Source organism: Asterias amurensis, chromosome 9, assembly GCF_032118995.1.
Source record: "Asterias amurensis chromosome 9, ASM3211899v1".
NCBI lineage: Eukaryota > Metazoa > Echinodermata > Asteroidea > Forcipulatida > Asteriidae > Asterias > Asterias amurensis.
Window position 1 is genome coordinate 23,604,742 of NC_092656.1, and position 21,662 is coordinate 23,626,403.

General features: G+C 36.1%; 2 protein-coding genes across 3 annotated transcripts in view; one reads left to right on the top strand and one right to left on the bottom strand.

Annotated features, from left to right (window-relative positions):
- LOC139941409 (alpha-2-macroglobulin-like) overlaps nucleotides 1-16,514 on the top strand; it is a 74,325-nt gene extending 57,811 nt beyond the window's left edge. The window contains exons 33-46 of one of the 2 annotated variants that reach the window (XM_071937884.1): nucleotides 273-2,141; nucleotides 2,475-2,513; nucleotides 2,922-3,053; nucleotides 3,640-3,684; nucleotides 3,920-3,958; nucleotides 6,729-6,860; nucleotides 7,446-7,490; nucleotides 7,999-8,043; nucleotides 9,597-9,728; nucleotides 10,395-10,517; nucleotides 11,797-11,931; nucleotides 12,572-12,637; nucleotides 12,973-13,110; nucleotides 13,993-16,514. In XM_071937884.1, coding sequence (XP_071793985.1) covers nucleotides 273-2,141; nucleotides 2,475-2,513; nucleotides 2,922-3,053; nucleotides 3,640-3,684; nucleotides 3,920-3,958; nucleotides 6,729-6,860; nucleotides 7,446-7,490; nucleotides 7,999-8,043; nucleotides 9,597-9,728; nucleotides 10,395-10,517; nucleotides 11,797-11,931; nucleotides 12,572-12,637; nucleotides 12,973-13,110; nucleotides 13,993-14,156 — 3,104 coding nt within the window. In that variant the 3' untranslated portion in view covers nucleotides 14,157-16,514. The remainder of the gene's footprint in view (nucleotides 1-272; nucleotides 2,142-2,474; nucleotides 2,514-2,921; nucleotides 3,054-3,639; nucleotides 3,685-3,919; nucleotides 3,959-6,728; nucleotides 6,861-7,445; nucleotides 7,491-7,998; nucleotides 8,044-9,596; nucleotides 9,729-10,394; nucleotides 10,518-11,796; nucleotides 11,932-12,571; nucleotides 12,638-12,972; nucleotides 13,111-13,992) is intronic. The other variant, XM_071937885.1, reaches the window with a different exon arrangement.
- A 171-nt stretch (nucleotides 16,515-16,685) lies between these two features.
- LOC139941410 (U6 snRNA-associated Sm-like protein LSm6) lies at nucleotides 16,686-21,612 on the bottom strand. Its single transcript, XM_071937887.1, has 4 exons — nucleotides 21,514-21,612; nucleotides 19,300-19,506; nucleotides 18,620-18,733; nucleotides 16,686-18,074 (listed from the first exon to the last, which is right to left on the bottom strand). Exons 2-4 carry the CDS (start codon nucleotides 19,388-19,390, stop codon nucleotides 18,040-18,042), a joined length of 240 nt encoding a protein of 79 aa, XP_071793988.1. The 5' UTR covers nucleotides 19,391-19,506; nucleotides 21,514-21,612; the 3' UTR covers nucleotides 16,686-18,039.
- Nucleotides 21,613-21,662: the final 50 nt, after the last annotated feature.

A 21,662-nucleotide genomic window follows, 5' to 3' on the forward strand; every position in this document is an offset into this window, starting at 1 on the left:
ACATAAAGTTTTGTCGTAGAAGTTTACCAAATGATCATAGTTTTAAGGTACATCAGGATGTAGGCATGTTTTCTTCAGATCCAAAATAATCTTCGTCCAGCTGAGATGAGACTACATGTACTCTAAGAGTCAACAGACTGATTTAATATTCATGGCAATTGATAACACTTCAAATGTATATAAATTGCAAGAGCCGCGTCAGAAAAGGCTAAAAAGTTATAAATGTGTCTAATTAATGAATGTGAATCGTTTTTTGTTTGTTCCCAAACCAGAACCAATGCCAGTTGATCCTGATGCAAAACCAGATTCAATGCCAGTTGATCCTGATGCCAAACCAGATCCAATGCTAGTTGATCCAGTGGCAAAACCAGATCCAATGCCAGTTGATCCAGTGGCAAAACCAGATCCAATGCCAGTTGATCCTGATGCAAAGCCAGAGCCAATGCCAGTTGATCCTGATGCAAAGCCAGAGCCAATGCCAGTTGATCCTGATGCCAAGCCAGAGACAATGCCAGTTGATCCTGATGCCAAACCTGAACCAATGCCAGTTGATCCTGATGCCAAACCAGACCCAATGCCAGTTGATCCTGATGCCAAACCAGACCCAATGCCAGTTGATCCTGATGCCAAACCAGGCCCAATGCCAGTTGATCCTGATGCAAAACCAGAGCCAATGCCAGTTGATCCTGATGCCAAACCAGAGCCAATGCCAGTTGATCCCACTGGCCAACCAGAACCAACGCCAGTTAATCCTGATGCCGAGCCAGAACCAATGCCAGTTGATCCTGATGCAAAACCAGATCCAATGTCAGTTGATCCTGATGCAAAACCAGATCCAATGCCAGTTGATCCTGATGCAAAACCAGATCCAATGCCAGTTGATCCTGATGCAAAACCAGATCCAATGTCAGTTGATCCTGATGCAAAACCAGATCCAATGTCAGTTGATCCTGATGCAAAACCAGAGCCAATGCCAGTTGATCCTGATGCAAAACCAGAGCCAATGCCAGTTGATCCTGATGCAAAACCAGAGCCAATGCCAGTTGATCCTGATGCAAAACCAGAACCAGAGCCAGTTGATCCTGATGCCAAGCCAGACCCAATGCCAGTTGATCCTGATGCCAAGCCAGACTCAATGCCAGTTGATCCAGATGCCAAGCCAGATCCAGAGCCAGTTGATCCAGATGCAAAACCAGAACCAGAGCCAGTAGATCCAGATGCCAAGCCAGACCCAATGCCAGTTGATCCAGATGCCAAACCAGATCCAATGCCAGTTGATCCTGATGCAAAACCAGAGCCAATGCCAGTTGATCCTGATGCAAAACCAGATCCAATGTCAGTTGATCCAGTGGCAAAACCAGATCCAATGCCAGTTGATCCAGACGCTAAGCCAGAGCCTATGCCAGTTGATCCTGATGCCAAACCTGGGCCAATGCCAGTTGATCCCACTGGCCAACCAGAGCCAATGCCAGTTGATCCTGATGTCAAACCAGACCCAGAGCCAGTTGAACCAGATGTTAAACCAGATCCAATGCCAGTTGATCCCGATGCAAAACCAGATCTAATGCCAGTTGATCCTGATGCCAAACCAGACCCAATGCCAGTTGATCCTGATGCCAAGCCAGACCCAATGCCAGTTGATCCTGATGCAAAACCAGAGCCAATGCCAGTTGATCCTGATGCCAAGCCAGAGCCAGTTGATCCAGACGCTAAGCCAGAGCCTATGCCAGTTGATCCTGATGCCAAACCAGAGCCTATGCCAGTTGATCCCTTTGGCCAACCAGATCCAATGCCAGTTGATCCTGATGTCAAACCAGACCCAGAGCCAGTTGATCCTGATGCCAAGCCAGACCCAATGCCAGTTGATCCTGATGCCAAGCCAGACCCAATGCCAGTTGATCCTGATGCCAAGCCAGAGCCAGTTGATCCAGACGCTAAGCCAGAGCCTATGCCAGTTGATCCTGATGCCAAACCTGAGCCAATGCCAGTTAATCCCACTGGCCAACCAGAGCCAGTGCCAGTTGATCCCACTGGCCAACCGGAACCAATGCCAGTTGATACAAGTCATCATTTAGATGGTATTCCCCCTCGTCAAGTAGTTGAAACAACTGTAACATTCCAAACAACTGAACCCAGCATAGGTAATTAGAAACAAAACATAATGGTCAGATTTCACGTGGTTTAATTTTAGGTGCAGCAGTGTTTTACTGCAGTTTCACCCTGTTAAAACATTAACAAGTGTATGTACCTTGTAGCCAGTTGAATTGTTTTTTAAACCTCTCTGGTACCCAATGTATTCAGAAGAAATCTTGAATTTTATTATTGAAATAAAATCATGACTAAACGAAGTAAATTGATTTCGGACACTTGAGTTGATTTTTTTTAAAGCTTACAGCTCTTGGTGCAAAGAGTGTTTTAAACGTAAGTTTTCATAATTTGTTAATGATAACCTTTGCTTTCTTTCTGTTATGTAGCTACCACAAGGCCCCCAACTACTACTGCTATAATTGCAGGTAAATATATGTTAAACAGTACAAGTAAACAGTACTTATCTGTTATGTTTGTCAACAAATGTTTTTCTTCAGAGGTTGAGCAGACACACAATGACAGGTCTCATTCTTCTTCTGTTTTCACTAAACTCAGAACAAAATATAATAATAATAATAATAATAATAATAATAATAATAATTGATTGCAGGCATTTTTTTGTCCAGAATTTTAGGCCCAGTTAAACCGGAACTGATATTTGTTTGCTAAATTTTCTACTCATGAGCTTAAAGTTGCATATGAGAGAGTACTAATTATTTATACTTGTGTTTATTTAGAAACATGGCGAACTCATTAATGTATTAGAGGTGCACTTTTAGTATATTTCATATCTTTGATCGCAGTAAAAGTGTTAAAACATTTCTCTGCTACAGATACATATTGCATGTTATTCCCATCTGTCTGTGGTGATGGAATCTGTATCGATAGTGAAACTGACGACTCGTTCTATCAGTGTGAATGCTATGACGGATTTGTATTCTCAGAAGAAATAGGACTTTGTGTTGGTAAGTTGCCCAAGCTCAGACTTGCAAACTTGTTTGTAAAAAGTACAATATCCTCTGTAACAAGCCTGGCACACAATTTAAATTAAGTTTTTTTAACTTCTGGAGAAAATTAGACATCCGAGATAAGATTTGTGGGTACAAATTTTACCACTACAGCATTCTGTAAATGTTTAGGCTGGAGACACAAACAAAGTTGAGGCACTTCGTTAAGATTCCTCACTGAATGGTCGGCTTACACCCATTTCAGACAAGCGCTCCACAATCCCGCCAAACTAAATTCTGATTTAAGTACATAAAAAGTTTGACATCTGAACAAGTTGGGAGCGACTGGAAGCGCTAGAAGTCAAAAGATCGACTGTTGCAGTCATTCGGAACGACTCTGGAGCACCTTTTGAAATGAAGTTTTCACATGTCAGTTTAATCTCCATTTTTATAGGGCTAAAACAGCCAAATGGTTTCATTAACCAGATGTATACTTTGCTTTTTAAAAGTCAAAGTCAAGACCCATAGTTTGCAGTAATTTGTGTCAGAACTTAGGGATGCTGAGGTATTTTTGTTAATCGTTTTCTCCATTTCTTTAATTTAGTTTCTATGTCGACAACTACTCTGAGTCCTACAACAGTGCCTACAGGTTAGTATAGTTCTTGTTATGGGCTGTGCCAGAATCACCTGCATTTACATGTACATTAGCTCACTTTAAAGATGGCCTTCAAAGTCAGGTTCAGTTTTGTGAAACACTCATATTTACATGTACTCTTTTCAGAGCAAATTTTTTTTAAGCTTACAGCTCTTGGTGCAAAGAGTGTTTTAAACGTAAGTTTTCATAATTTGTTAATGATAACCTTTGCTTTCTTTCTGTTATGTAGCTACCACAAGGCCCCCAACTACTACTGCTATAATTGCAGGTAAATATATGTTAAACAGTACAAGTAAACAGTACTTATCTGTTATGTTTGTCAACAAATGTTTTTCTTCAGAGGTTGAGAAGACACACAATGACAGGTCTCATTCTTCTTCTGTTTTCACTAAACTCAGAACATAATAATAATAATGATAATAATAATGATAATGATAATGATAATGATAATGATAATGATAATGATAATGATAATGATAATGATAATGATAATGATAATGATAATGATAATGATAATGATAATGATAATGATAATGATAATGATAATGATAATGATAATGATAATGATAATGATAATGATAATGATAATGATAATGATAATGATAATGATAATGATAATGATAATGATAATGATAATGATAATGATAATGATAATGATAATGATAATGATAATGATAATGATAATGATAATGATAATGATAATGATAATGATAATGATAATGATAATGATAATGATAATGATAATGATAATGATAATGATAATGATAATGATAATGATAATGATAATGATAATGATAATGATAATGATAATGATAATGATAATGATAATGATAATGATAATGATAATGATAATGATAATGATAATGATAATGATAATGATAATGATAATGATAATGATAATGATAATGATAATGATAATGATAATGATAATGATAATGATAATGATAATGATAATGATAATGATAATGATAATGATAATGATAATGATAATGATAATGATAATGATAATGATAATGATAATGATAATGATAATGATAATGATAATGATAATGATAATGATAATGATAATGATAATGATAATGATAATGATAATGATAATGATAATGATAATGATAATGATAATGATAATGATAATGATAATGATAATGATAATGATAATGATAATGATAATGATAATGATAATGATAATGATAATGATAATGATAATGATAATGATAATGATAATGATAATGATAATGATAATGATAATGATAATGATAATGATAATGATAATGATAATGATAATGATAATGATAATGATAATGATAATGATAATGATAATGATAATGATAATGATAATGATAATGATAATGATAATGATAATGATAATGATAATGATAATGATAATGATAATGATAATGATAATGATAATGATAATGATAATGATAATGATAATGATAATGATAATGATAATGATAATGATAATGATAATGATAATGATAATGATAATGATAATGATAATGATAATATTGAAGTCTTATACAGCGCATGTATCTACCAAACAAGGTACTCAAGGCGCTGAGTATATACAAACTTTCAGAAAGATAGGTAATTGCAGTGATGAATTTTGAGACCCAATTATTTAGCACCTTATAAGGGTTCACAAGGTGCTACGGCGCATACAGCAGCCACAGCCAGGAACACCGGGGCAAACCCCTTCTCTTTTCAAAAAGTGCACTGGGTTCTTTTACATGCGTTACACAACAAATGGGGGGACCAACGGCTTTACGTCCCATCCGAAGGACGAAGCAATGGTTAAGTGTCCTTTAAGGACACAAGTGTCACGGCTGGGGATTCGAACCCACACTCTGCTGATCAGAAACACTTGAGTTTGAATTCGGTGATCTTAACCGCTCGGCCACGACAAGTAAGAGGGCTATATTGTGCCTTTAACTCTTAATAGCGGAAAAAAGACCTAGGCCCCATTTATTAGAGCAGTTGGATAGAAAATTATAGTGTTTACTTCATGCATTATGAAATAAACATTATAATTTTCTGCTCAATAGCCTCTTGATAAAGCAAGACATCAATGGGGTACCACAGTCCAAGCATTGCAAACTGTATGGTATTGCGGCTGGTAACCAAATTCTGCTAAGCAAGATTTGTCTATGCTTTTTGTTATTGCTTTGGGCCCTTGTGGTTAGTGAGATGGGTGTTTGAAAAAATTGCTAACCACAGACCACCAATGGGGCGGCCAAACAAAATACTGTGTAATTTGTATAAGTTTTGGTTGGTTCCCTACTGATACTAGCTTCCCAGTCAAAACTATTAAGTAATATTTTATGGCATTGTTCCTTTAAAATTTTATTTTGGTCAAGTGTTTAGTGCCATAATCTTTGACCCTTGCAAATGCGTCACTTAAAGGAACACGTTGCCTTGGATCGGACGAGTTGGTCAAAACAAAAGCGTTTGTAACCGTTTTTTATATAATGCATATGGTTGGAAAGATGTTTTAAAAGTAGAATACAATGATCCACACAAGTTTGCCTCGAAATTGCTTGGTTTTCCTTCTACTGTGCGAACAAACATGGTCGGCCATTTATGGGAGTCAAAATTTTGACCCCCATAAATGGCCGGCGTGTTAGTCGACGAGGTAAAAGGAAAACCACGCAATTTCAAAGCATGTTTGTGTGGATCATTGTATTCTACTTTTACAACATCTTTCTACCCATATGCATTTTATAAAAAACGGTTACAAACGCTTTTCAAAGACCAACTCGACCGATCCAAGGCAACGTGTTCCTTTAAAACAGAAAATACTAGGATTGCAGGCAGTTTTTTGGTCCAGAATTTTAGGCCCAGTTAAACCGGAACTGATATTTGTTTGCTGAATTTCCTGCTCATGAGCTTAAAGTTGCATATGAGAGAGTACTAATTATTTATACTTGTGTTTATTTAGAAACATGGCGAACTCATTAATGTATTGGAGGTGCACTTTTAGTATATTTCATATCTTTGATCGCAGTAAAAGTGTTAAAACATTCATTTCTCTGCTACAGATACATATTGCATGTTATTCCCATCTGTCTGTGGTGATGGAATCTGTATCGATAGTGAAACTGACGACTCGTTCTATCAATGTGAATGCTATGACGGATTTGTCTTCTCAGAAGAAATAGGACTTTGTGTTGGTAAGTTGTCCAAGCTCAGACTTGCAAACTTGTTTGTAAAATGTACAATATCCTCTGTAACAAGCCTGGCACACAATTTAAATTAAGTTTTTCAACTTCTGGAGAAAATTAGACATCCGAGATAAGATTTGTGGGTACAAATTTTACCACTACAGCATTTTGTAAATGTTTAGGCTGGAGACACAAACAAAGTTGAGGCACTTCGTTAAGATTCCTCACTGAATGGTCGGCTTACACCCATTTCAGACAAGCGCTCCACAATCCCGCCAAACCAAATTCTGATTTAAGTACATAAAAAGTTTGACATCTGAACAAGTTGGGAGCGACTGGAAGCGCTAGAAGTCAAAAGATCGGCTGTTGCAGTCATTCGGAACGACTCCGGAGCACCTTTTGAAATGAAGTTTTCACATGTCAGTTTAATCTCCATTTTTATAGGGCTAAAACAGCCAAATGGTTTCATTAACCAAATGTATACTTTGCCTCATAAAAGTCAAAGTCAAGACCCATAGTTTGCAGTAATTTGTGTCAGAACTTAGGGATGCTGAGGTATTTTTGTTAATCATTTTCTCCATTTCTTTAATTTAGTTTCTATGTCGACAACTACTCTGAGTCCTACAACAGTGCCTACAGGTTAGTATAGTTCTTGTTCTGGGCTGTGCCAGAATCACCTGCATTTACATGTACATTAGCTCACTTTAAAGATGGCCTTCAAAGTCAGGTTCAGTTTTGTGAAACACTCATAGTTATATGTACTCTTTTCAGAGCAAATTTTGGAACATGACGTCATTGGATATTGATAACAACGGTCTGTAAAATACAAAGAGGAATATTATCAACTCGATGCCGTCTTGATTAAACATCACCTAAATTCAGGAATAAACTTAAAACATTTCCAGTACAAAAAGTTCAGACCCACGTACTTAAAATGTGATGTCATTTACAGTTATTCTATGTTTTTATTTTATTTTTGCAAAATTTACACTGGAAGGGTGGAAGTTAACTGGGACATTTTAAATAATGTTGGGCAAAAAAGAAGAAGAATTTGGTATAATTGGTTAGAGCCTTGAATAGGGGAGCTTTTCTGAAGAAGTAATAGAACTAAAAAGGGTAATTATTTTTTGTTACTCCTATTATTTAGTTTCTATGTCGACAACTACTACAGTTCCTACAACAGTACCTGCAGGTAAGTATATTTCTTGTTCTGGGCCGTGCCTGCATTTAGCACACTTTAAAGGCCATGTCACACGAGGCAATGTTCAGGCAATCGGTTCCAAGCAATCTCCAAGAAGAGAATGCATTCACATTTGAATGTTCTCAAATTATTCTTGGAGATCGTAAAACATTGTTTGGAAAATTTCTCATTTGCCACCAAAGTGTTCCTGTAGAATGCATTGCAGTTGGTTACCTCCAAGTTGCCAGTAAAAAAACTGCGGAGTGTGACAAGACCCTAATAAAGATGGGCTTTAAAGTCAAGTTAAGTTTTGGTGATGCACTCGTATTTCAAAAGATAGAGTTCTTATTAATGTGTTTGTTTGGAGCAGCTAGCTCATAATCTTTGCAAGAATATTTTAAAGGAAAGGTACACATTTGGTAATTACTCAAAACAAATATTAACTTAAAAACTGACTTGGTAATGAGCATTGGAGAGCTGTTGATAGCACAACAATTTGCGGGAAACGTCTCCCTCTGAAGTAACGTAGTTTTTTAAAAAGAGGTAATTTCTCAATAAAATAATAAAAGACTTCTAGCTAGAAGTCTTTTATTCCTATCTGAAAGCACACAAATTCGTCCAACAAGGGTGTTTCTCTTTCATCATTTTCAACTTCGATGACCAATTGAGCCCAAATTTTTTACAGGCTTGCTATTTTATGGTTTTGATGGGATACACTAAGTGAGAAGACCGGTCTTTGACAATTACCAAACGTGTACCTTCCCTTTAAGACGAGATCATCACTTTCATAATTTTTGGATCCAACTGATAATCTTTTATCTAACACATATTGCCTCTTTAACCCAACTGCCTGCAGCATTGGCACCTTTAGCAGTTATCTTGATCCTTGATTCTGATTGGTGGATCCGTAGCGTGTACATTTTATACAAGAGCTGGGATGCGTGTAAAAGCGCTTGTAACCGTTTGTTAAAAAATGCATATGTTTGGAAAGATGTTTTAAAAGTAGAATACAATGATCCACACAAACATGCTTCGAAATTGCACCGTTTTTCCTTTTACCTCGTTGACTTACACGGTCGGCCATTTATGGGAGTCAAAATTTTTACTCCCATAAATGGCTGACCGTGTTAGTTCACACAGTAAAAGGAAAACCACACAGTTTTCAGGAAAATTTGTGTGGACCATTGTATTCTACATTTAAAACATCTTTCCGACCATATGAATTTTATAAAAAACAGTTACAAATGCTTTTTATAGACCAACTCGTCTGATCCAAGGAAATGTGTTCCTTTAAGCTATAGGTCACTCTTACAGCTGTTCCAACATTTTATTGTGTGAAAGCTATGCGTTGATTTTGCCTGAAGATTTGTTGTCACATGCACACTCCAAGAAAACGGAAATAATAGCATTTCTACGTCCAGTATCTTAGTTGGCTATCAGCCTCGATGGATACGGGATGCAGGAGAAGTGCTGTATTTTCCATATTTCACTCACGCTTGTGTGATATCTAACAATTTCATGGATCTCAGTAAAAAGATGTTAAAATATTATTATCTCTGCTACAGATTCATATTGCATGATACTGCCATCAGTGTGTGGCGATGGTGTCTGCGTTGATGTTGAAAATGGTGATGCATTGTATCAATGTGTCTGCTTTGACGGATTTGTCTTCTCAGAAGAAATAGGTCTTTGTGTTGGTAAGTTGTCCATAAGCCCAGACTTGCAAACTCATTTGTGTAAATTACAGTGTCCTCTATTATAAACCTGGCACACAGTTACAATTAATTTCCACTTTACAACCAAGTATATTTACTGTATTTTGGTTATAGTGAGTTGTCCTACTACCTCAGACTTGCAATGCTGCTGTTAATAGTTAAAGCAGAATAATTCAAAATTGAAATACATAATTTTGGAAGAGTTACTGACAGTTATGCTTCTCAGATTCAAATTTTGGGGTAGTCAAACTTATATCTGTAAGTACATGTTTCTCAAAGTGCTCTATGTTATTGAAAGTTTCTGTAGACTTCTAACCAAAAGTTTTTATTGCTGTAAACTTAAGAGTGATTACCAATCGTATACCTTTTCCCTGAAAGTGTATGCAAATTGCACATTACCTCGCTGTTTATTGAATTTTCTCTCATTTGGATAATAAAATGAAATAAATGAAGAAATGTAGATGGTTCTTGTGATGGATTAGCATAGTGCGACTCCCCAGGGAGCTGAGATGTTTTAAAGAATGAATGTGACCAAGTGACCAGGTACTAATGTTGGAAGCGCTTTGAGACCCCCTTCGTGTGTATAGATCGCTATATAAAAACCAACTATTACTATTATTCTTCTTATTATTATGTACACTTCAACAGATATTGATGAGTGCAGTGAGGGTTTATGCAACGGTGTGAACAAAGTTTGTACCAACTCAGTTGGATCCTATGAGTGCTACTGTGAAGTGGGTTATGAAGAAGACATAAATGGAAACTGTACAGGTAAAAACACACAGGCTTGTTCCTCTTAATTGTACACTCATGCTACAAATCTTACATCACACAGGACTTGAATAGCCAGCAATTATTAGGTTAACTGCTTATCATTGTGCCCCTTTGTAACTTTTTTAATACAAATGAATAAACAGTTTTAAAGGGAAAGTACATGTTTGGTAATTGTCAAAGACCAGTCTTCTCCCTTGGTGTATCCCATCATCACCATAAAATATCAAGCCTGTGAACATTTGGGCTCAATTGGTAATCGAAGTTACGAGAAAATGATGAAAGTAAAAACACCCTTGTTGGACGAATTTGTGCATGCTTTCAGATGAGAATAAAAGACTTATTATTTTAGTGAGAAATAACCTCTTTCTCAAAAACTATGTTACTTCAGAGGGAGTCGTTTCTGACAATGTTTTATACTATCAATAGCTCTCCAATGCTCGTTACCAAGTCAGTTTTTAAGTAAATATTTATCTGGAGTAATTACCAAACGTGTACCTTCCCTTTAAAAAGGACCCATGGTATAAATGCCACAGAAAAAACTGTAAAATGTTAATGGCCTTATGGTTTGACCCTACCAGAGTCTTTCTTGAGGAAGTCTCTTTTTGAGAAAAGACTCTGCTAGGGTCGAAAAACGCTAGGCCCTTGTGACCCTAGCAGAGTATTTCTTGTGAAAGAATCTGCTAGGGTCGAAACGTCAGGCCATTAACTATTTCTTTGCATTTTTAATAGTTACTGTGGTAAAGCAAAACCAACAAAGGATTTGTTCTTGATGTTTACTTTAAATATTCCATGCCCGATAAAGGGCAGAGGGTGTTCCCCCATCATTTTTTTGTTTTGTTTTTGTTTACAGTGGGATGGGTAGTTTTTAACTGTTGGTTGGGTTTCAGGGGACATTCTTTGTGGCAGTACGGCTTTGTAGAGGTTCTGGTCACCTGTTCCTCCTCGCCACTCACTGGCTTGGTATTTTATAGCTATTTTAATCCATTGTTTCTTTACGTATCGTCTCGTATATTTATATTTTTATGCCAGTGGAAAGTCTAATAAAACTAAACCAATGCTCCCATGGACACTTACACTATAGCCCCTTTCTAAATTTGTCTGCAGAGTTGCTTAGATTATGAAGACACAGTGGGGGAGGGGGAGGGACACCATGCTCCATATCAAGCACAAAATGATTTTAAACTGTGATATTAATCTCTGCATAGGTAATATGCTTCTTGAATGAAAGTACTTTCATCAATGGAAAGTTGAATTGTTGATTTTTTGGTCCTGACAGATTTGGACGAATGTTCCTTTGAGGATATCTGTCTTAGCGGAAACAGCTCCAATAAAGTGTGTATGAATGTTCCTGGGACCTACGAATGCAACTGCATGGAGGGTTTCCAGGAAGATACAAACGGAGACTGCTTTGGTGAGTTCTTTCTCTTTGGAAGAATTGAGGACTAATGTCAGAAGATTTGTTGTATTTCATTGAGTGTATCCCTAGAAAATGGTGGATCCAGTATTAGGCAGAAAGTGCATGTATTTTGGTTTAGTTCACCAGACCCAAGCTCTGGTGTTGTAAGCACCAGACTGTGGGTTCAATACCTGGTCCTAAAACTTGTGACTGAAGTACTTCAGATGTTCAGAAAGTGTTGCTCTACCAGCCAGGCTCCTATTGGATAATACCGATGCTTACATCCGTTACAGACTGTGAAGGGGGCAACCCTGTCTCAGTCCCAGGAGTAGGTGGTGTATATGTGCCCCTGGTGACAGTTGATTTGGGTCAATAAGCCCAAATCTGGTGTGGTCCTCACCTTGAAGTGGCTAGCTGTCTGGCCTTGGAGGTAAATTAGTTATTACGTGGCAATATGGAATCTGTAAAAATACAGGGTGTCTGCGTCCAATGTCTAACTTCGCCTTCAGCCCTTCGTGAATATTGGTTACAAAGTGCTATATTTTTCTGTTTTCAACTCGTGCTTGTGTACAACGAACCCAAGATTCTAAGCTTTGTCTACCACCAAATGCAGCCCTCTATTCTGATTTTGTGTGTTATCATTGTTGTGTCGCAGAATGCCCAAAGTGTGCCGGTGAACTGCCAAGTGGATTTGAAGAGAATATATGTGAAGCAGACTACAGTGAGTATATATCCATTTATGTGACCCTCCAATTTCTCTTTGAGAAATATGAGAAATAACAATGTTGCTCTACTATACATTGATGTCTATTTTGTATACATTGATGTTTATTTTGTCGTTAGCCAAATAGTTCAAATTCAATTAAATCCAGATCAGTCTAGCTAAAGTGGTTAAGAATGTGTCAGAAAAGATCTTTTGAAAGAACATTTTAAGAAATAATTATTTTGTATTTTACTCCTGGGTTCGAAGCATTACATTGTAACTTAAATACATCCTCACTTTCCCTCTGGTATAAAAGTTAACTATACTTCCACCCGATTTATTTGTTGCTGTAGTTTTTGGCACGAAGCGTAGAGATGATGGATTACTGCGTATTCTGATTGAGTTGACTGAAGTAGAGAGGAAGGTTGGAGATGCTCGCTACATCCAACCAGTTATAGACAGCCGCTGCACCTGTGAAGAACTCCAATATGGTAGGTCAAAGCATCTGGAAGAGTACCTTTTAGTGTTGGGGACTCTGGGCCTGTCTCGATTCCATTATTTTTGACTTGGTCTAGGAGCACCAGGACTCAACCTGCTTTTGCTTGAAATCAGGAAAATTACCCAGGAAAACTGGGGCTATCTTTATGGTGTTTTATGTTTGATTGTAAAACTAAAAGTACTCTGGGAGATCGCGCTTTTGAGTGTATTGCCCCTAAATTTGGAATGCTCTTCCATTATGCAATCAGGATCGCCAACAATACTGGTACCTTCAAGACATAGCTCAAAACCCATTTATTCCACCAGGCTTTTTATTAGATTTTTTTATGAGGCATTTTGCCGACTGTCGTTTAATTTCTGTTGTTTGATTTTAACTATTGTTCTCGTAATTTTCAGTGTAATTTCCATTTTTAAATAATTTTTAATTATTGTTGATATCTGTGTATTGTTGTAATGCGCATCTATTGCGCATAATAAATGAAGAAATTATTCATTATTATTATTATTGATCCATGGAGATTTTCTACCTCCATGATTGGTAGTAGTCCAGTCCTTGACAGAACAACACTCTATTGGCGCATACGGATTTGAAACACTTGTAAAAAAAATGTGCGCAAGACATGAAGGTTACTACCTTCACTTTGAGGCAAAACCAAAAAAGTGATGTGGGGTTAATTTCTTTGATGCACTTGTGAAGTGTATTTCAACTCATAAGGTCCTTATTTCTTTTTGCAAAGGTCATTTCAAATCCCACCGAGTAACATTCCTGTGATTTTTTTCTCAGAACTCGGTGAAAGTAGTGCTTACAACATACATCGGTGTATAAACAAAAATGAATATTATTTTTTTCAATTTTCCCCACCCTCTCTGTTCAGGAGACCGCCTGTTGGTCTTGACAAGACTGGACAAGGTTGACATACAACAATTGAAGAAGAAGACCATTGAGACAGTGGACCTAAGAGGGGCCTACATCATAGACTTGCAGCCCAGCACCAAACAGCTGGTTAGAACAGCTCGAGCAGAATGCTCTGCAAAATAAGCATTCTAATGAAAGTCTCCAACATTGATGATCTAGAACAGTTTATTGGGAATTCATTTGAATTGTTGTAATGGGAAGTTTATCAAAGTCTGCCATGGTTTATAAAGGAAAGCTTAAGCAAATCCTCTCTCCTTGAATTCCAATTTTGATCTTGTTTTTCATTTGGACTACGCCAAGCTAAAGATAGTGAATTTCAAAATGGAAAATGCTTTCATGAACCCCTTCTCTCTTCTTGATACCTCCTGTAAATTGCAATAAATAAAGACAAATTATGATTGAATTAAAGAAAGTGGGGGGGGGGGTTGAAAAGGTGCCATTTCTCTATACTACTTTTTTCCACCTGCCTGGTTGATTTCCTCTGAATATTAATGGTTTAGACAACATGCAAAACCAGAAAACTACAATACTTGGTGTGCTTTTTAAACATTTCCTGTTTCTGCAATTACAAATTTTCAATATCTAACTTAATAAAGCTTACCTTAAAAAGAAACCCACGTTGACATGCAAGTCTCGCATCATACCTTTACAACTGCAGATTTCTTGCTATTGTTATTGTATGCTGTACCAATCGATTCCTTTCCCCCAACATACTGGGATACTTTGTAACACAAGGTGGCAGCAGACTTGCGAGGTATTTGATTGTTAGGTACTACTTGCTTGTTTCCAATAACAATTGATTTATCTGGTAAGCCTGCTTGCGAACTTTTCCCTCAAAAAGTATTGTATTACAGAATGCTTGTTTTATATCAACAATGAAATGGAAAGCTATGCATAAGCATAATATATTTTCAGGACGAAATGCATATTTTTGTATTAAAAATTCCGTTTATAATATGTTGCTTTTAAAAAACATGTAATGGTGGTATTTACACAGCATTTTTTAGTTAGCGAACCATTTTTAGAAAAGTAGTTTTTAATGTCATTTTTCACAGACTTGTTAGTTTTTATACAATGTATTTTTGCAGCTGTGTAGAAATGTCAACCCACTTGTATCTTTTTATAGTCAGCTAATCATGAAAGTTTAAATTAAAGGCTGGATGGCTAAAACTTAAGTGATTTAAAGCAAATGTACCTTATACCTATTTAGACATAATCTGACAATTGATGGTTTGAATTTTTAAAATGTAATCTTGGTCTACAGTTCTGTTGGTGCAAGGTAACTTCAGACTTGCATCTGGAATAGAGTGATTGTAATTTAATTGCTGTGGCACAGGGAAGCGGTTTGGTTCCCACCCACCCAACAGATTTTTTTCCGGGACCTAGCAGGCACAGAGCATGTACTGTTTTTAAATCAATTAACCAAAGTGATCACCAATTTTAGGCCACACTTGCCAATGGTGCATGGATGACATCAAAGTGGCCCTGGTTCGACTACCAGCTAAGGGCTTAATATGTGAGTAGAGTTGTGCATTGGTTCTCTCCTATGTCACCTATGAGTTTTCCTCCCTGTAGTAAAATCAAATGCTTTAAAAGGCACCCTTGCATCTCAGCAGCTCGAACACTTGTAGCCACGTCCTTTGTGATTCAGCTTCTCAGCTGCAAGAAAGAATGATCAGCATCCTCAACTTAAAGCCAAGAATGTAACTTTATTAGGGCCCAAAGATGCTTCCATTGTGAATTTTTCTTTCTTGCCAATTCTTAGCAATAACCAAACAATTTTGACTATTTACATTTTTAATTCATGTTGGAAAAGTAGAAGTTTTATGAGCCATTTTTTTACTCATCATTGACAATATAGTGAAATGTGCCAATGTTTTTTTAGTGTTAGATCTAGTTGAGGTATGTACAAGGCCTTCTTGTTTATTTAACATCTCACGACATCTAAATAGTGTTTTTGTAGGAACTGGATATGTATGTAATGGAAGTGTAACGTGAATTGTTTGCATTTTAGCAAATGGGACAGAAACTAAGATTAAAACAAACCGGACATAAAAAAAGATGTTTTTTTTAGTATTGTGATCGAAGAAGTAATCAATTATCTTAAAAAGTTAACAATAAAGATGACTCGAAGCAAGAATTTCCTGCTCATCCGATCCCACTCCATACTTTGCCTCTAAATTTGTGTGACAGAAAGCCCTTGGTGTGTAGCAGACCCACCTTAACCTTTCCTTTTGGTTTCAACAGGGGTTTAAACAGGAATTTCAAATAAGGAAATCGCTTTTTCTGAACCAGGAATAAGGGTCGTGTTGAATAGTTCAGTTAGAGTGAAGGTAAAAGTTTGGGCCCGACTCAAAACAAATTTTTGGTCAGTATCAGATTTAAGATCAAGCTCAGGTCGTTAGGAACAAACACTTTGCGTCAAAATAAGGTTTTATCAGAGGTCAATGGTCTTCTATCTTAAAGTTGGGTTCACTTTAAATCCTGGAGCATTCAGTCAAATTAAACAAATACATAGAACAGCTTTTTGTTTGTTCGCAAACCCCTGATGCCTCGTTTTATTTCCTCTTGTACTTTCATAAAATTGTATTCATCAATTTTTACTTTAATAAGGAGTTTTTTGAATCTCAAAAAAAAACAAAAAAAAAAACAACGATAGTCATTTACATGTACCCCGCCCCCCTGTTTTAAATACATTGAAACAAATTCCTAACAAACAAAAATCAAATTAAGAAATCAGAAGTCAAGTGTGTTCAGAATAAAAAAAATTATATTCCTAATGATGATATTTTAATTTCTTTGTATTTCTTCAGCTAACAAAGTTGTAAGAAAATAAAAACATAAAGGTAGTCTATGCAAAAACTTCACATTTTACACAGAGAATCTTAACTTTTAGTAGCTACTAGCTTTAGTGGCAGCTTAAGCCATAATACCTCATAACAGCTACAGGATTCGAACCATTTCCATAAAAGGTCAAAGAAGGGGTTATGAATTTACAATTTTTTATTTTTTTTATAAAATCTACAATACAAAAAAGCCAACATATTGCTGTTTCACCTCCATGTCATATGTAGGCCTAACGCTTCCTTTTTCAGAGGGCAGGGGCACCAAGAAGTGGTCTCCTTAGAAAAAATACACCTCTATGAGGAAATTGTAAATTTCTATCGGAACAATTAAAGGGCATCAAGGCAATGACCAAGACACAGAGGCCTCCATGCAGTTTGGGGCCTGCATGTGGCAATGTTAATACAGAAATAAAGGTTTTCTAAAGGGTTAAACACATAAATAAGCTAGGAACCAACAAAATTCCATCAGTATGTTTTTCTTGGGTATAATTTTTTAATGCAGTATTTACTGTTAGAACAACCTTTCAGTTTACAGATGGGCAGCGACCCTTGACCACTTTAGGCTTCGATAAATTGAAACATGTTAAATGAATGATTGTAATTGACCAAAAAAAAACCAGGAATCTGTTAAGTGTTGCTTGATAACCACATGCTACTCCATGTTTCCCATCTCCTCATAGAAAAAAAGGCAAATACAGGCCTTGAACTTCATCTTGGAGAGGGCTTGGCTGATATAGTTTTGCGAAGGTAAGTTCCATTTAAAAATCGTTAAAACAAATGCGGAATTTTTTTGAAGGGGCACCAAGGCCAATGGAGGCCATTGCTTCCATGTAATTCCAGGACTAAAAAACAAGAACTAGCGAGATCTCTGCTGGCAAATTAATTGTTGAATCAGGTATGGTAATTTTTGGTTGGTAATATATTAGGCCAACAGGTACATCATGTACAAACTTACCCATCCGAACTTAACAGTTGGCCCAATTTAATTACAACACAGAAAAAAAAACACTAGCCCCTCAATGTTGGTCAAGTTCGACCTTTGAGGCAGTGTATATAAAAGTTATGACTACATCCCATGTAAGTATTCCATAATGGGGACCAGAAAGCCCTCTTTCATGGCTCATTGATCGTTTCCCGATTCCAGTCTCTGTTGCAAGTCCTCAGTACGTCCTCTTCTGTGTGCTGATGTATAACACTACAAAGATAAACACAAATACGTAACACATATTAATACACATTTTCAAATCTTATATGGGCATGCAAAATCTTTGATTTTGTGATGTCTGTTTTATGCTGGGTCAATTAATACCATAAAATCCACAACCCAAGCTTTCGTCAAATATTTGGAGATAGGCTGGGATAGGCGTGGCTGTTCTGTTTTTTACTATAACACATTGATGCGCTTAACATTAAGTGCCCAGGTAGTTGGGCCAAAAACAACCTATAACCTTTCCCAGCTTCCTGGGGAGTATACAGCCCTGAGCTGCAGTGGCGCTCCGGAGCTACAGAGGCTTTTCATACACAATATAAAACTCCACCCTCACATACACCTGGTTGAAGAGCATCTTGCGCAACAACACTTGTTTTTACTCAAGTGTCACAACCCGGACTCGAACCCACACCCTGATGACTTAACCACAAGAACTTGTCTTCAATGCTCTATGACACTCCGCCATGACACCCCCACAAAAGACTTCATCATTCTAAGAATGATCTTGTACTCCCTCCATCAAGGCTTACCATTGTTTCCCCTGATGAAGGCATCTCCATATTTGTTTTTCAATTGGCCATTGACGTATTCCTCAGTTTGCTCTAGAGCTATGTTCATGTAACCATCCAGACAGGCAAGTACTCCTGAGGAATACAAAAACAACTTATTTTATAACAATTTTGTATGTATTTTAAAGGTTAAACCATTAACTAAAATGATAAATTAAGTGTCCATTCATGCCAAGGCCTAATAAATATAAGATGGCTGGTGAAAGTGTGGACTGCTTGAAAGAAACTGGAAACTTGAAACATAAAAAAGAAAAATGAAAGATTAAAAAAACCTTGATGCTCTAAGTTGTGTGCTTTCTCAGATGCCTAAAAAAGGCTTCAGGCCCTAAAATTTGAGTGATAAATAATTAGCTCTTTTGCAAACACTATGTTACTTCAGAGCCGTTTCTCACAATTCAATAAGTTTTTATGGTAACAATTATTTTGAGTAATTACCAAAAGTGTCCAGTGCCTTTATATTGCAAATTCTAAATCTGAATGCCTTGCAACATTCTAGTCAGGGACTCTTAATTCCCTCACCACTTAGTTATGCTAATGCTAATCACAACTACCCTGGACAATGGTAAAATGCAGTGTATCAAATCTGTAAACCTGTGTAATTATTTGTTCAAATGCAATTGATCAAATTTTAATGCCCTTACCCCTGTAGTCAACTCCAGAATTTAGCTTCACAACCACCGGTCTACCTATGATCTGCTTTAAGAAATCACTTGGTGTCTGCTTACGACTCATTGTCCTTCATTCAAGGGTCTTTGTACTGATGGTGAAGTCCTGAGTAATCAACTACTTCAAGAAGGGATTTGAAGAGACCAGACTGTGTTGGTAATTCTCCGTAGGAATTAGCAATTCTGTACCACAAAAATATAATGGTATAGGTTACAGATAGTAATTATAGTTAGAGCTAGTTGTTGATGTTATTATAGCACATTTTACAATTATGCCTAGGTATCAATGACAATGCGCTTCACATTAGTGCCCTGGCCATTGGGCCAAAAACATTCCTGTACTGTAAGTGTGATATTATTTCTCACAATGTTTTATACTAAATTTACTATCAACCTCTCCCCATACTTGTAATCAAGAAAGGTTTACTTTTATGATATAATTATTTTGAGTAATTACTAAAAATACTAGTGTCCACTGCCTTTACTACTTTAGGTGGTAGTCAGCTGACTGAATCTCTTCTTTTTACTTAAAAAATGTAATTTACCTAATTATTTTAAAGTTCTAAATTTTAATAATAAATAATATTATCATTAATAGGCTAATTAGGTAAACTTTTATTTATTTATAATTAATAGGTAGGATTAATTTATTTAATAATTTAATATTAAATGAAATGTTTTACTTTATTTTTTATTACAAAATTATGATTTTGTTTCCATGATTAAATTAGAATAGTTGTTGAAGCGATGCCTTTTTATTTATTTTATATATACTTTTACTACTTGGGTCTATAATTATTTTAATTTGTAGGTATATTTGAGAGAGAAGCAGTAGTAAAACATAAAATTATAAATGTTTATAACGAAAAAGATGCAGTTACTTTCTCTACCAACCGAACCACACACTACACAGTGTCCAGTGACGACTGATAATATTTAAAAAAACAGCACCACTAAAATGACCGTTTATAGACATAAATCATGTTGTTAACAAATTCTTTAAAAAATTATTGGTAGACCTTTTACAAGGGATAACTTTCCGTATGGCGCCACCACTTTTTTACCCATTTTTACAAAAAGGGATATCTCATTGAATTAAATTAGATACTATATTATTTAATATCGAATGAAAAAGTGCTGGCACCATACGAAAACTTTTCCCTTACAAGTATGCAGGCAAATTAGAATGAAAGAAAAACTGCAAATCAAGTTTAGGGGGGTAGTTCTGGTAAAGTAATATTCACATGCTTGCTATTTTTTTTTTTTGCTCATCCTCTCGTCGTTGTCTGCAGAAAAACTAACAAAATAATGTCAACAGAGGGCCTGCAACTACCAAGGTAGATGGTAGTCAGCTGACTAAAGTGAATCTCTTCTTTTTGATTTTAGTTTTACTTTAAAAATGTAATTATTTTAAAGTTTAGGTTAGGCCTAGTCTAGTTCTAAATTTCAATAATGAATAAGATTATCATTTTAAATATTAAAATCAGCTAATTAAATATTATTTGTTATAAATTAAGTAGGATTAATTTAGTATTATTTAATTTTAAACTAAATGAAATGTTTAAAAAAATTATGATTTTGTTTTTATATTTTAATTTAAAATTAAATTATAATTTCTATAATAATAATTAAATTAGACTAGTTGTTGAAGCGATGCTTTTTTATCTTATTTTATGTATACCTCTACTACTCTGGTTTATAATTATTTAAATTTGTAGGTATATTTGAGAGAGAAGCAGTAAAACAAAAAATAATAAATGTTTATCACGAAACAGATGCAGTTACTTTCTCTACAAAGTCAAAACACATCCATTAGTTGTTTTTTCCAATTCAAAGAAAACATACTTCCCGTCAACCATAGGGACCGAGTTGACTTGGGACCGAGTTGACTTGGGACCGAGTTGACTTGGGACCGAGTTAACTGGGACCGAGTTGACTTGGGACCGAGTTGACTCATAAGCCAACCGAACCACAGTGACACACACAGTACAGACAGTGACGACTAGCGACTGATATTGATAAACACAGTACCCCTAAAATGACCGTTTATGGACATAAATCATGTTGTTAACAAATTATTAAAACAAATAATAGTAGACCTTACAAGTATGACGGCAAATTTGAATGAAAGAAAAAATGCAAAATCAAGTTTAGTTCTGGTAAAGTTTAACAACATTTTCACATGCTTGCCTTTTTTTCGCTCGTCCTCGTCGTCTGCAGAAAAACTAACAAAATTTGTTCAACAGAGGGCCGGCTTTACAAAAGTCAAAGAAATAATGTTTGCACAACCTTTTGCATTGTCTTCATAAAACTAAAGAAATAGATGTACAGGGAGTCGA

Excerpts from the sequence above, each read along its gene's own strand:
- LOC139941410 (XM_071937887.1), bottom strand. The coding sequence starts at position 19,390 with ATGAGTCGTAAGCAGACACCAAGTGATTTCTTAAAGCAGATCATAGGT. Across the intron at positions 18,734-19,299 it reads TTCTGGAGTTGACTACAGGG|GAGTACTTGCCTGTCTGGAT; the intron begins GTAAGGGCATTA and ends TGTATTCCTCAG. Across the intron at positions 18,075-18,619 it reads CTTCATCAGGGGAAACAATG|TGTTATACATCAGCACACAG; the intron begins GTAAGCCTTGAT and ends TTATCTTTGTAG.